Source organism: Lepus europaeus, chromosome 3 (assembly GCF_033115175.1).
Source record: "Lepus europaeus isolate LE1 chromosome 3, mLepTim1.pri, whole genome shotgun sequence".
NCBI lineage: Eukaryota > Metazoa > Chordata > Mammalia > Lagomorpha > Leporidae > Lepus > Lepus europaeus.
The window spans coordinates 107,023,148-107,038,648 of NC_084829.1; the positions used below are offsets into that span (position 1 = coordinate 107,023,148).

A 15,501-nucleotide genomic window follows, 5' to 3' on the forward strand; every position below is an offset into this window, starting at 1 on the left:
GCAATGTACAGAATGTATAGAAATATAATATCTTAGAAAAAGCAGGGAGCTGATGCCACAGTTTTTTAAAAGAGATACTGCTGAAATATTTCTAAGTTTTTTGTATCTCTCTCTTCCTAGAACCAATGTATGAGTCCATGGAACTAGGTTAGAGGTAAATTAGAATGACCATCCCTGTACTGTACCCTTCTTGATCAAGTAGGCTTTTTTGGATCCAATTTTTTTGCACATATTTCATCTTCCTTCAAAGTGAGTTTTCCCCCAGGGTGCATCTGTTCTTTATGCAGATAAACTGCTGGTGAGCTTACGTACTTGTTCATGACACAGGACCAGATTGTAAGGTTAATCTGAGACCGCACTGCAATGAGAACCCCTGAGCTGTACGTCACAGCATAGCTTGTCTTCTCTCATTTTTTATTGTTTCTTTTCTTTTTCCTTACCTTATTTGCATCTTCTCAGTGAGTTGTTGCTCTACTTATGACCACTGTATTATGTATTTATGCAGTTAATTTAAATATGCAGTATAATTTGTAACTTATCAGTAATCTTACTGGGTATTACTTCATATACATTTAAAAACTCAAATTTGAGCCATTTTTAACTGGTACACAATCCAGTTTATACAGTAATATTATAGTGGGTTGGAAGAAGCAGAATCCTTTCAAGGACTGCAGTGTATAGCTACTAATGGCAAAATGTCATTCTTTGTGCTGTTGGAGAAAGCCTTCAGGAGCTGAGGACTGAGCGGAGAGCTTAGTAGCTCCAATGTCCTTGAGAGAGCTTCAACCACATCCTTCTCCCTGAAGATGTAAAACCATCTTCAGAACTTACGTATCTCATACGTAAGTGGAGGCCCTACCTTCACTTACTAATAAGCCAGTCATGACTAACTTTGATCTCTTATTTTTTTGAAGGAATAGCAACTTGGATAGATGCAGGGTCCCATGGGAACAAACACTGTCTGAGCAGCAGCACCCTGGAGGGATGGAGAAATGATCAGTAGATGATATCTAGTGCTAATAACAATAGCAAGAGCTCCAAGTATTTTAACAGACTTTCTTAGTCTATATAGCCTCTCATTTAGACCAGTCAGAATGACCCTTAAGATAGCCAATCATGGTAATGATTAAAGCAAAACAACCCTAGGTCATGAAGTCTTCCCCCTGCCCTTCCAGAAGTACTGTCATGGGAAGTGCCTTCCTTGTAAATGGAATCAAGGAAAATGCCTAATTCTAAAAAATCAAAATAGGCTATTTTTATAATGCAAATATTGGGTTTATATTTTAAATTTGGCTTTCTTGCTTAAAATTGTGCCAGTGAGTTTTTTTGTGTGTGAAGAATTGTTACCTTGTTTCTTCCTTTGTGGTTCTGAAAAAATCTAATTAACATTGTCTAGAATCTATTAAGAATATATTTCTGGCCGGTGCCGTGGCTCAACAGGCTAATCCTCCACCTAGCGGCGCCAGCACACCAGGTTCTAGTCCCAGTCGGGGTGCCGGATTCTGTCCCGGTTGCCCCTCTTCCAGGCCAGCTCTCTGCTGTGGCCCGGGAGTGCAGTGGAGGATGGCCAAAGTGCTTGGGCCCTGCACCCCATGGGAGACCAGGAGAAGCACCTGGCTCCTGGCTTCGGATCAGCGCGGTGTGCTGGCCGCGGCAGCCATTGGAGGGTGAACCAACGGCAAAAAGGAAGACCTTTCTCTCTGTCTCTCTTTCTCTCACTGTCCACTCTGCCTGTCAAAAATTAAAAAAAAAAAAAAAGAATATATTTCTAAAATATTTCAATTGTGGGAGGAAAATAAAATAATTTGGAAGAGTTAGATAAAAATTACCTGCTAAAATTATTTTAAAAACTATACTACTAAAAAGAGAGAAAAATAAAAATAAGGATACTTTAGAAGAATCTTCAGATTTGGAACCCTTCTAAACTAGATGGTTAGAACGCTTTTGAATTAAGTAGAGATGTGTCTTACTCAAGGGTTAGATTCAGAAATTTCACGCACCCAAAATTACCCTTGAAAGTCTTTTAGGAAGCTAGAACATCAAAGGCCAATAATCAAGATTAGAGAATCGGATTATATTGTTGGCTTGTGTTTAAAAACTGTATTATGTTTTAGGTTATGTACTTTCTCTTTAAATCCTAGAATCACACTGGTTGTGGAGAGGCACTAAAACTATAATAGGTAATGTGGAACTTAATAGTTACTAAGAAATTAGCAAGTTCATGTCACCCATGTCGTGCTTATTCCAGAGTATATGTTTATTGAGAAACTGTCCATTCTGTTTACATAGTAAATACTCATTTATTGCTGAGCATATTATAGTTGAATTTATGTTTATGAAGATAAAAGGCCACAGCATATGATTATGCTGTTACGTTAATTTCACCCAAATTTTTGTATGTTTTTGTTCTTCAAATAGGAAAGAATGACACTATGCTATATCATTCCTTTATTCTTTACAGATAATGGATTCTGAATTAATGCATAGTATAGTGGGAAGCTATCTTAGACCACCAGAAAGAGGGTTTATTCCATCATTCACCCAGAATGAGTCGCTTCAGAATCACTACCCTGTGAACGAAGAAGTTACCTCTTCTAAAGTGCTTCAAAGCCCAAATAGCCAAGGTAATGTTAATCGAAAATTTTCACATTGGCTTATAACAGAGCAGGTGGCCGGCGCCGTGGCTTAACAGGCTAACCCTCCGCCTGGGTTCTAGTTCCAGTTGGGCGCCGGATTCTATCCCGGTTGCCCCTCTTCCAGGCCAGCTCTCTGCTATGGCCTGGGAGTTCAGGGGAGGATGGCCCAAGTGCTTGGGCCCTGCACCCACATGGGAGACCAGGAGAAGCACCTGGCTCCTGGCTTCGGATCAGTGCGGTGCGCCGGCCGCAGCGGCCATTGGAGGGTGAACCACCGGCAAAAAGGAAGACCTTTCTCTCTGTCTGTCTCTCTCTCTCTATCCACTCTGCCTGTCAAAAAAAAAAAAAAAAAAGAGAGAGAAGAAAAGAAAAACAAAGCAGGTAATGTTTGCTGTGAGATATGTGTAACCTATCATTAACTATGTGGTCTAAAGTGTCTAGCTATCAAGCCAGACCCCTTAGAACAGATCTTTTTGTCACTGAAGTTATGAGCTAAACCTTCGTGTTTAAGAGAAAAATACTTGTTAAAATGGCTTGAATTTCATCTTATAACCTTTTAAACTTCCCCTATAGTTACTGTACCTGCATGTATTTATCCTCTAGAAATAGGTTAAACTGAAACAACCTAAGGGAAGAACTCTCCACAAGGCTTGTTTTCCAAAGTATTGTTAAGGGGAACAAAATTATAAACCTACCAAGGTGTGTTGTAAAGCTCTTAAAAGTAAGCCACCAAGGTTCATGGGTGGAAATGTGGTGCCCAAGTCATTTTTCTTTAAAAGGCTGTAACAAATACAGATGAGTCGAAAAGGTGTAATATATACACACACACAAACATACATACATACATACATACATATAATATAAAATTAGAGGAATGGTACAAAGTATGTTATAAAGACATCACTTTTATGTAAAAAATAGTATGTGTATTTAATTCTAGATTCTTCATTTCACTTCTGTTGCTAAGTTTCTATGAACTTAGACAAGTCAATATTTTTAATTTTAACTTCTTTAGCTATGAAGATTAAGATAACCAGTTTGGTACATATCACAGGTTTATCATAAAAACGTCATTACAAAACATGAAAATACTCTGGAGAATGAAAGATCAGATTTGGAATCATTCTGAACTAGTTGATTAGAATGCTAGGGAATTAAATGAAGTTGTGTCTTACTCAAAGATTAGGTTCAGAAATTGCATATATCCAAAATTATCTGTAACGGCCGGCACCGCGGCTCACTAGGCTAATCCTCTGCCTATGGCGCCTGCACCCCAGGTTCTAGTCCCGGTTGGGGCGCCAGATTCTGTCCCAGTTGCTCCTCTTCCAGTCCAGCTCTCTGCTGTGGTCCGGGAAGGCAGTGGAGGGTAGCCCAAGTGTTTGGGCCCCTGCACCCGCATGGGAGACCAGGAGGAAGCACCTGGCTCCTGACTTCAGATCAGTGTAGCGCGCAGGCTGCAACACACCGGCTGCAGCGGCCACTTGGGGGGTGAACCAACAGAAAAAGGAAGACCTTTCTCTCTGTCTCTCTCTCTCTCTCACTGTCTAACTCTGCCCATCAAAAAAAAAAAAAAATTATCTGTGAAAATCCTTTAAGAAGCCAGTATATCCAAATAACTACAAAATACTAATATCGTGACTTTAAATATACACTTAGGAGAATCTTAAAATAGGATTAGGAAAATATTTATGGCTCTAGGCATAACTTAATACCATGCAGATTACTTTCATAAACACTAATTATTTCCTCATTTTTTTTCTTTTCTTTTTTTTTTTTATTCTTTTTTTTTTTTTTTTTTTTTTTTTTGACAGGCAGAGTGGACAGTGAGAGAGAGACAGAGAGAAAGGTCTTCCTTTTGCCGTTGGTTCACCCTCCAATGGCCGCCGCGGTAGCGCGCTGCGGCCGGCGCACCGCGCTGTTCCGATGGCAGGAGCCAGGTGCTTATCCTGGTCTCCCCTGGGGTGCAGAGCCCAAACACTTGGGCCATCCTCCACTGCACTCCCTGGCCACAGCAGAGAGCTGGCCTGGAAGAGGGGCAACCGGGACAGGATCGGTGCCCCGACTGGGACTAGAACCCGGTGTGCCGGCGCCGCAAGGCGGAGGATTAGCCTGTTGAGCCACGGCGCCGGCCTATTTCCTCATTTTTAATATGCTATAATAATGGTTATCATCTAGCTTTGTGGAATAAGCCACAAGAAATAATAGTCCAATCAGTGAGCCAGCTACAGATACTGTGTGAAAAGCAGTAAGTATGATCTCATTTGTAAAAATCAAATGATAAATGTCTAGCAAACTTCTTTCTAATTGGATAACAACTATATGAAAGTTAATTTATAATATTTACATTCCATTCATCTCTAGTTTTATAGTTTGAACTTATAACTGAATAGAAATTGTAAAAAAGTATCTGAAAATAATTTCTTTTATTTATTTATTTATTTATTTATTTATTTATTTTTGACAGGCAGAGTTAGACAGTGAAAGAGACAGAGTTACAGACAGTGAGAGAGAGACAGAGAGAAAGGTCTTCCTTCCGTTGGTTCACCCTCCTAATGGCCACTACGGTGGGTGCTGCGCCGACCCGAAGCCAGGAGCCGGGTGCTTCCTCCTGGTCTCCCATGTGGGTGCAGGGCCCAAGCACTTGAGCCATCCTCCACTGCCTTCCCGGGCCCCAGCAGAGAGCTGGACTGGAAGAGGAGCAACCGGGACAGAATCCGGCACCCCAACCAGGACTAGAACCCGGGGTGCCAGTGCCACAGGTGGAGGATTAGCCAAGTGAGTCACGGCGCCAGCCCTGAAAATAATTTCTTAAAAAGATTTATTTATTTATTTGAAAGGCAGACTTAGAGAGTGAGAGATCTTGCATCTGCTGGTTCACTTCCCAAATAGCTGCAGTGGCTGGAGATGGGCCAGCAGAAGCTTCTTCTAGGTCTCCTATGTGGGTGCAGGAGCCAAGTACATGGGTCATCCTCTGCTGCTTTCCCAGGCCTGTTAACGGAGCTAGATCAGAAATGGAGCAGCCGGCCAGCGCCGTGGCTTAACAGGCTAATCCTCCGCCTTGCGGCGCCGGCACACCGGGTTCTAGTCCCGGTCGGGGCGCCGGATTCGGATCAGTGACATGCGCCGGCCGCAGCAGCCATTGGAGGGTGAACCAACGGCAAAAAGGAAGACCTCTCTCTCACTATCCATTCTGCCTGTCAAAAAAAAAAAAAAAAAAAAAAAAGAAATGGAGCAGCCGAGACTCACTTGAACCAGGGTTCATATGGGATGCTGGTGTCGCAGGCTTCAGCCCAAATTGCTATGCCTCAGTGTGGCCCCGTGTATTTGAAGATTTTTAACTTTGAACTTAGCTGAGTCATGAAGATATATATTATTAGTAAATTGAGTAAAAATCACAGTAGCACATGTATGTTACTGGCATCAGGAAAACCATTACGCTTTAATCATTTTTCTAATGAAAGAAACTGATCTCATTTGTCTATATTCTTATCACAATTTCTTGGACAATTTAATATATGGTTGTACTTTGACTAAAACTGAGCACATCAAGAACTGAAAAAAACCTTTAGTTGTGAACCAAACTGCCGTGTTAACTAGTGGATTGTATGTCTTAATTTTCTTCCTCTGTCCTCAGACTCCTCCGCCTCCTAGATCAGGCATTATCTTCAAGTCTTTACATTTAGGAAATATTTATTTTCTTCAATTGTGTCCATTAGCTTTCTCCATCCTAGAAATGACTAAATACAGTGACACACATATTTTTTAACAAGATATGTTGGAGAAAATTTGTTCCTCTTTAGAATTTTAGTCCTTATTCTCCATTTATTTTGACAAATATTTGTTACTTGAATAATTTTTGACTCACTAACAAAATATACTGCTCTTTTTTTTATGTTACTGTAATTGTAAATGTTCAAAAGTTTTCGCTCAAAACATCAAACAATTTTTTTCTCAACAGCTCTTATTTTAGCCTTAAGAACTCTTCAGGAAAAGATCCATCGTTTAGAGCTCGAGAGAACACAAGCTGAAGATAACCTGAACATTCTTTCCAGAGAAGCGGCACAGTATAAAAAGGCCTTGCAGAATGAAACAAATGAAAGAAATCTGGCACACCAGGAACTGATAAAGCAGAAAAAAGGTAAAAGCAAGCAAACAAAAACAGTAGTTCTTAGAAATGAGGGATTACCATAGTTTACAATTTGAAACAATAAATTTCAGTACATTTACTCAATTACCTTTGTTCTAATAGACATTAAGACCTTGTTCTCAGATGTTTCCTTATTTGCAGAAAATGAATGTAACTTTACTGCTATTATACCTATTATCTCAGTTTATAAATTCTTAAGACCAAAAATTAAATTTTTAGGCGTTGTATATAGAAATTAAAATATTTTCAGAATAACCAACAAAATCCAATTTAGCCCATAATATAATTGAGATGCTTTACATTTTTGTTAATACTGATTTTCAAAATTTGGAATATAAAGTGACACTAGAAATTAAATGACATAAGAAACAAAGTGAATCAAAAATAATGTATCTACTTTGAAAGGAAAACAAGGTTAATTAGAGGAAATAGGTAGGTTGTGGCACCTGTGGAAATTAGGAAGGGATATCTGGACACAAGTTTTAGAAATATGGAGGATATGCTCTCTATAGAATTTTACTTCAACACTTGGGACTTTTATTTTCTTGTAACATACACTCGCCTTTTAAATAAGTCTTGAATTTGTGTTTCAACTTATAAGTAGAAGAAAAAGATGGGGAGAAAAAAACTCTGAGATAATTCGATGAAATTAGAGCTGAGGGAAGTAAAATGTTGAAGGATTAGAAAAACGTTGTTTAGGGGCCAGTGCTGTGGCAGCAGGTTAATGCCCTGGCCTGCAGTGCTAACATCTCATGTGGGCACTGGTTCGAGACCTGGCTGCTCCACTTCCTATCCAACTCTCTGTTGTGGCCTATGTGATAATCAATTGACTTATTATTTTTTCTTGTTCATAGATATAAGTATACAGTTAAGCTCAGCACAGTCTCGTTGTACTCTTCTCGAAAAGCAACTGGAATATACAAAGAGAATGGTTCTCAATGTAGAGCGGGAAAAGAATATGATCCTAGAACAACAGGTGAGCATACTTTCTATAAGGAATGGTAATGTAATTTAATATGTTTTTTGAAAAAATATCATGGGAAAATTGTCATAACCTTAAGTAAAGTAGTATATAGATGTCCACTTACAGTATTGGCAGAATAGATCGTTTGGACCATTTTATTCTGCAGAATAAAATAAGAAAAAGTCGATAAGGCCAGCCTCGTGATGCTTGGGATGCCTGCATCCCATATTGGTGTGCCAGTTGGAGTCTCGGATAGTCTACTTCTGAGCCAACTCCCTGCTAATATACCTAGGAAGCAGCAGGTGACTACTTAAGTATTTGAGCCCCTGCCACCCACGTGGGAGACCCAAATGAACTCTCTGGTTCCTGTGTTTGGTCTGGCCCAGCCCTGGCTGTTGCAGCCATTTGGGGAGTGAACCAGCGATGGAAGTTTTCTCTGTCACTCTGTCTTTCAAATAAATAAATCTTTACAGGAAAGACTAGGTAGAATATTAAAAAAAAAAAAAAAAAGAAAAAGAAAAGAGAAGAAAGAAAGAAAAGAGAAATACACAAATGTGTTAGAGAACTAATAAGACAGTAAAAATCACCAGTTGAAATCCATGTGTAGATTTAAATCCAGGGAATTCAGACTCCTTTCTTCTGAGGGCATTTTGGATTCCAGAAAAAGATAGTTTGGAAACTAAATTATGCCTTTGACAGCCACCCTTCTGGAACTAAGGCAATCAAAGTTAGGGTTCAAGGCCTACCAAGAGTAGAGGGGCCAGCGCTGTGACGTAGTGGGTAAAGCTGTCGCCTGCAGTGCCGGTATCCCAAATGGGTACCGGTTCAAGTTCCAGCTGCTCCACTTCTGATCCAGCTCCTTGCTATGGCCTAGGGAAGCAGTAGAAGATGGCCCAAGTGCTTGGGCCCCTGCCCATGTAGGAGACCTGGAGGAGGCTTTTGGCTCCTGGCTTTGCCAAGCCCTGCCATTGTGAACATTTGGGGAGTGAATTAGCAGATGGAAGATTCTCTCTCTCTCTCTGTAATTCTGACTTATAAATAAATAAATCTTAGAAAGAAAGATGGAAGGGAAAGGAGGAAGGAATGAAAGGAGGAAGGGAAGAAGGAAACCAGATTGCAACCGTGCTCCAGCTTGTCAAGGTGGCCTGAAATTGGCCTGAAATATTCCTGAAGTACTAATATCCCCAGGGTCCCCAAATTATTTCTACAAACATTTCTTCACTGCAGTGAGTAACTTTCAATCAAAGATGACCAGGCAGAAGAAAGTAAGACCCTGTAAACAAGAAATAGCATATAAAACAGACTATATGGGCATTCTCACAGCCACGTACTAGTTTGAATAGACTGATTTTAAAATCATTATGCTTGCTGTGATTAAGAATGTTTTTAAAGGGTTGAAAATTTCAGCAGAGGAGCCTGTGTTGTGTGCAGTGAGCTAATAAGCTACCATCTGCAATATCCAGCATCCCATACAGAAGCGCTGGTTCATGTCCTAGCTATTCTACTTCCAATCCAAGTCCCTGCCAGTGCTTCTAAGAAAGCAGTGGAAGATAGCCCAAGTGCTTGGGCCAGTACCACTAACATGGGAGACCTGGATGGAGTGCTGGGCTCCTCCCTTCAGCCTGACCTGTCCTGGCAGTTGTAGCCATCTGAAGCATGGACCAGAGGATGAAAGTTCCCTCTGTGCTCCCTCCCCTGCTTTCCCTCCCTCCCTCCCTCGCTTTCCCTCCCTATATCCCTCTCTCTTCCCTCCTTGCTTCCTCTTCCTCTCCCACTCTCATCTCTCCATCTTTAAAATAATAAATAAATCTTAAAAAATTTTTTTTCAACGAGCATTGGAAACCATAAAATGACAAAGCAGATTTGAGAAAGAACCAAGCAAAATTACAGTAACTGAAATTTATAACTCAATGGGTGGATTTAACAGCAGGGTAGAAAAAGAATGTATGAACTAGCAAGAGAAACCATGTAAACCACTGAAAAGACAAAATGATAATAAATTTAGAAAACAGGAAAAGTGAGAAGGTTTAACTTATGTGTAATTGGAGTTTCAAAAGGGAAAGAAGGGGAGAACAGGGCAGAAGCAATATCTAATGATATAATGGCTGAGAATTTTCTAAAACTGATGAAAAGGTAGGTCACACCACAGACTCACGAAGCTCTGAAAACTCAAACAGGATAATTATAAATAAAGCTATACCCACACCTCTCAAGCAAAGTAAACAATGAAACAAAAATAAAATCTTATAAGCAGCCAGGAACATAAATCACATTCACATACAACTAAATAAGTACAATAAAAACATAAAAAATACAATAAAAAATCACATTCACATACAGTTAAAGTGGTAATTAACTTGGCAGCTGAAAGTGCTGAATTGAGAAGACAACAGACTGATGGAGTTAAGGTTTTAAAAGAAAATAGCTGCAATCTAGAATTCTCTGCTTTAGAAAAATTTTTTCAGGAATAGACATTTCAAGACTCAACAGATACACAACTTGTTGCTAGTAGAGCCACTCTCTAAAGGGAACACTTACTGGGCATTATTCAGACAGCAGGAAGGTTCGAGGTGCAGGGAGGCATGAAGAGCAATGAAGGTGCTAAATACAGGGCTGGTGGCATGGCACAGTGGGTTAATCTGCCACTTGGGATGCCAGCATTCTGTATCAGAATGCCAGTTCAAGTCCCAGCTACTCTGCTTATCCAGCAGCCTGCTAATGTCCCTGAGAAAGCAGTGGAGGGTGCCCCAAGTCCTTGGCCCCCTGCCATCCACATGGGAGACCTGGATGGAGTTCTGAGCTCCTGGCTTTCAACCAGCCCCCAGCCTTTGCAGCCATTTGGAGTGTGAACTAATGGATGGAAGAACTCTCTCCCTCTCTCTCTCCCTGTCAGTCTGCCTTTCAAATAAATAAGTAAGTAAATCTTTGGGAAAAAAAGATGGCAAACTTGTAGATAAATCCACATGAACATTATCTAAATTAATAATAATGCTTCATGTTGTTTAAATATATATACATAAAGGATTACAATCCATCAGAACAATACCTGGTAAATTAGGAAGGAATACATATAGTTTATAGTGTTTAAAGTACATTGTCTTGGAAACACATGAATGATGAGTCAAATATGTAATAGGTTTTTAAAGAAAGAGAGGTTGATCATAAAATTTATGCGGAAAAGCAAAGGATCAAGAACAGCCAAACTATTTTGACAAAGACTAAGGGGAGGGTCTTGTTCTGCTGGAAATTGAAACCAAGTATAATGCTGTTGGAATTAAGATACTATGGTATTTGTGTGGCTAAAGAATGATAAGAAAGGAATGGAATATAATCAAGAATAACCTCACTCATGTGGAAACCAAATATACAGCAGAGATGCCGTTGCAGACCATTAGGGAAAAGATGGAACTAATAAATTGTCCTAGGAACATTAGTATCTGTGACAGAGAAAAAATGCAGCTAGATCCCTATCTCACATTGTATGCAAAAATCATTTCCAGATATATTAAAGGTTTAAAGGCCATTTTGGAAGCAAATGTCAAACAATGTTCCTTATGACCTCTTTCCAGGGGGTATGGCTTACACAAGACTCTAAATCTAGGAGGGTAGGCATGTGGCACAGCCATTAAACTGCCCCTTGGGATGCCCCCATCCCGCATCAGAGTGCCTAGGTTCAAGTACTTCCTCCGCTTCTGCTCCAGCTTCCTGCTGGTGTGCATCCTCAGAGAAGGCAGATCATAGCTCAAGTACTCAAGTCCCTGCCCCCACTGGGAGGCCAACATGGAGCTCTGGCTCCTGATTCAGCGGGCTCAGCCTGGCTCTTGTAGCCATTTGGGAATGAGGAAGTGGATAGATCCCCCCACCTCTTGCTCTGCCTTTCAAATGAATAAAATTAAAAAAAAAAAAATAGAAATGACATTTAAAAAAAGACCCCAAAACTAACAAAACAGTAGAAAAGTTTATGAAGAAATGTTTCACAGGAAAAGGGAATCACAAATGACTAAACATTTATAAAGAAGAAGATCCTTGTCATTAGGAATGGTGGGAAGTGCAAATTGAAGGCACAAGAAACTACTTGTGTCTACCAGATTAGAAAAAATTTAGAGTCTAACATTTCTGGGATAAATGAGGATAAGACAATGACAGGAGTAACTACTTTATCTTTAAAAGTTCAGCATGCAAACTCTAATGACCTAGAAATTTTTGTTCTCGCCAAATAATGAGATCAGTGATTTTTAGCAGGTTTAAAAATGTTTTCATTGAGGTGTAATATTCATACAGTGAAGTACACAAACTGTAAGTATACATGTCTGTACACTAAATGTACACCCTCATGGAACCCATACTCTTATCGGCTCATAGAAATTGTTCATCCCCCTAGGATCCCCCTAGGATGTCTCTTCCAAGTTATTCTCTGCTATCTCCCAACCCCCAACAAGACAACTACGTTTATTTACCTTAGATTAATTTTGCCTGTCCTAAAACTTCACACAAGTTGAATCATAGAGAATACATACTTGTTTATCTGATTCTTTCACTCAGCATAAAGTTTTTGTGATTCATCTGTACTGTATGTGTCAGTAGTTCACTCCTGGTTATGCTGTATAGAATTTTAAGGTACATATGCCACGGTTTGCTGATTTCCCTTGTGTAAATATCAAGGAGTAGAATTGCTGAGTCATATAATAGATGTATGTTTAACTTTATAAATGCTTTTCTAGAAGATTTTCAGTTTGTGTTTTTCAATTTAATTCTGCAATCCATCTGGAATTAATTTTTATATAGTGAGTGAATGTGCTCAATGTTTTATTTATTCATTTATTTATTTTTTTGACCAGAGTGGATAATGAGAGAGAGAGACAGAGAGAAAGGTCTTCCTTTTTGCCGTTGGTTCACCCTCCAATGGCCGCTGCGGCCGGCGCATTGTGTTGAACCGAAGCCAGGAGCCAGGTGCTTCTCCTGGTCTCCCATGCGGGTGCAGGGCCCAAGCACCTGGGCCATCCTCCACCGCCCTCCCTGGCTACAGCAGAGAGCTGGCCTGGAAAAGGGGCAACCGGGATAGAATCCAGTGCCCTGACCAGGACTAGAACCCGGTGTGCCAGCGCCGCAAGGCAGAGGATTAGCCTGTTAAGCCACGGTGCCGGCCATTCAATGTTTTAAAAACTGTAGACGTCCAGTTGTTCCAGCACTGTCTGTTCAAAACTTTCCCTTTTCCCACCGAATTGCTATGGCAACCTTTTCAATCGTCAGTCGACTGTATAGATAGGGTCTGTTTCTGGGACTCTCGTGTGTTGCTGTCTCCTTATGCCAGTACCATGTGACTTGAAATCAAGTAATGTGAGTCTTCTGGGGTTTTTTGTTTGTTTTTGGTTTTTTTAAGATTATTGTGGTTGTTACAGGTCCTTTGCTCTTCTATATAAACTTTATAACAAGCCTGAAAAGAATTTTTTTTAAGATTTGTTTCTTTGAATGGCAGAGTTAGAAGGAAGGAGACAGGAAAGAGAGAGAGAGAGAGAGAGAGAGAGAGAATCTCTTCCATCCGCTGGTTCACTCCCCAAATGACCACAGTGGCCAGAGCTGAGCCATTCCAAAGGCAGAGCCTGGAACAACATCTGCATCTCCCCCATGGGTGGCAGAGGCCCAAGGACTTGGGCCATCTTCCACTGCTTTTCCAAGGCACATCAGCAGGGATCTAAATCAGAAGTGGAGCAGCCGGGAGGGGAACCGGTGCTTATATAGGATGCCGGCATCATAGGCGGTGACTTAATCTACTGCACCACAGTGCAAGCACCAGCCTGGAAATTTTTACAAATAAATCTGCTGGGATTTTGATTGTAATTTTGTTAAATCTATTGATCATGTAGGGTAAAACTGACATCTCAAAAATATAAGCATGGTCTATTTGTCTACTTTCTCTTCACAGTAGTTTGTAGGTTTCTTTGTTTTTTAAGATTTATTTTGAAAATCAGAGTTAAAGAGAGTGAGACAGAGAGAGAGAGATCTTCTATCTGCTGGTTTACTTCCTAGATAGCTGCAATGGCCAGCCACTGGGCCAGGCCAAAACCAAGATCCTGGAGCTTCACCTGAGTCTCCCACCTGTGTGACAGGGACCAAAATGTTTGGGCCATCTTCTGCTTTTTACAGGGCATTAGCAGGGAGCTGGACAGGAACTGGAGCAGCCAGGACCTGAACCAGAGCTTATAAAGGATGGCAACATTGCAAGCAGCTGCTTTACCCACTGTACCACAATACTGGCTCCTGTAGAGTTATTATTATTTTTTAATTCATTTTTTTTTTTAATTTGAAAGAGAGACAAAGAGAGAGAGATGTTCCTTGCACCCACTAGTTCACTTCCCAAATGCCTAAAACATCCAGGAGCCTAAAATCTATGTCTCCCATGTGGATGGTAGGGAGCCAAGGACCTGAGCCATCACTCACAAGCTTCCAGGGTGTGCATTAGCAGGAAGCCAGAATCAGAAGCCGAGCCAGGACTCAAGCCCAGCATTCCATTATGGGACGCAGGTGTCCCAGATGGCATCTAACCTCTGAGCCAAACACCTGTCCTGAGTTTGTAGTTTTTAATGAGAGGTTTTGGACCTCTTCTGTTAAAGTTATCTCTAAACATTTTATGGTTTTGGGTGCTATTGTGAACAATATTGGATTTTTTTTTTCATTTGTCTATTACTAGTACATACAAATATAATTGATTTTTGTGTAATCTTGTATTCTGTGGTCTTAATAAATTTGTTCTAGTATTTTCTAAGGTTTTTTTATATACACAGTCATCATCTGTGAATAAAGTCAGGTGTATTTTTTCCTTTCCAATCATTATTGCCCTTTTCTCACCATGTGGTACTGGCTGTTACAGCTAATACAGTATTAACCAGATGTGGTAAGTACTGACATTCTTGCTTTGTCACTGATCTTTGGGGGAAAGCTACTAGACTTTTACTATTAAGAATATTAGCTTTTCATAGCTACCTTTTATTTATTAAGTTCTGAAAAGTTATGGTTTTTTTTTTAAGTTTTTATAATGGATGGATATCAAATTTTGCAGCGGTTTCTGCATGTATTGAAGGAATCATTTTTTGTTGTTGTTTTTGGTTTTGGTTTGCTGTTAACATAGAAAGTAAGTTACATTGATTGGTTTTCAAATCTTAACTAACTTTGCATTCCTGATGTGGGCCCCCCATTGATCTTGATATAGTATTATTTTTCTGCATGTCTTGATTCAGTTTTCTGCATGGCTTGATTCAATGTGAGGAGATTTTGCTTACTTATTTTTATAACTTTTCTTTTTTTTTTTTTTTTTTTTTTTTTTTCGCGGAAGGCCGCCTATTTTTATAACTTTTCTATGGAGGAATCTCAGTGTGTAATTTTCTTGTCTGGATTTGGTGTCATGATTTTTCTGGCTTCATAAAATTAATTGGGGGGATTCCTTCTATTTTCTGAAAGATTTTGTGTAAGATTAGTATTATTTCTTCCTTAAATGTTTGACATAATTCAAAGTTATATAGAAACCATCTGGGACTAGAGATTTCTTTTTGGAATGTTTAAAATTATGAATTCAGTCTCTTTAATAGATCGAGACCTACTCATATTTGCGTATCTTCTTGTGTCTTTGGTGATATCTCTTTGTTCATTCCCTATATTGTCAAATTGTATTTTTGCCTTATTTGTACCTATTACTTTATATTTTTACTGATTTTTCTTAGTGAAACTTTTTTCTTTTTTTTAGCTTTATTCATTTTCTA

At 39.8% G+C, this 15,501-nt stretch overlaps 1 protein-coding gene across 3 annotated transcripts in view; it reads left to right on the forward strand.

Annotated features, from left to right (window-relative positions):
• The window catches only part of CEP57L1 (centrosomal protein 57 like 1), a 71,786-nt gene that overhangs the window by 37,513 nt on the left and 18,772 nt on the right, over window positions 1-15,501 (forward strand). For all 3 annotated transcript variants that reach the window (XM_062186592.1, XM_062186591.1, XM_062186590.1), the window contains exons 2-4: window positions 2,462-2,624; window positions 6,595-6,774; window positions 7,638-7,759. In XM_062186592.1, the coding sequence (XP_062042576.1) occupies window positions 2,465-2,624; window positions 6,595-6,774; window positions 7,638-7,759 (462 nt within the window). In that variant the 5' untranslated portion in view covers window positions 2,462-2,464. The remainder of the gene's footprint in view (window positions 1-2,461; window positions 2,625-6,594; window positions 6,775-7,637; window positions 7,760-15,501) is intronic.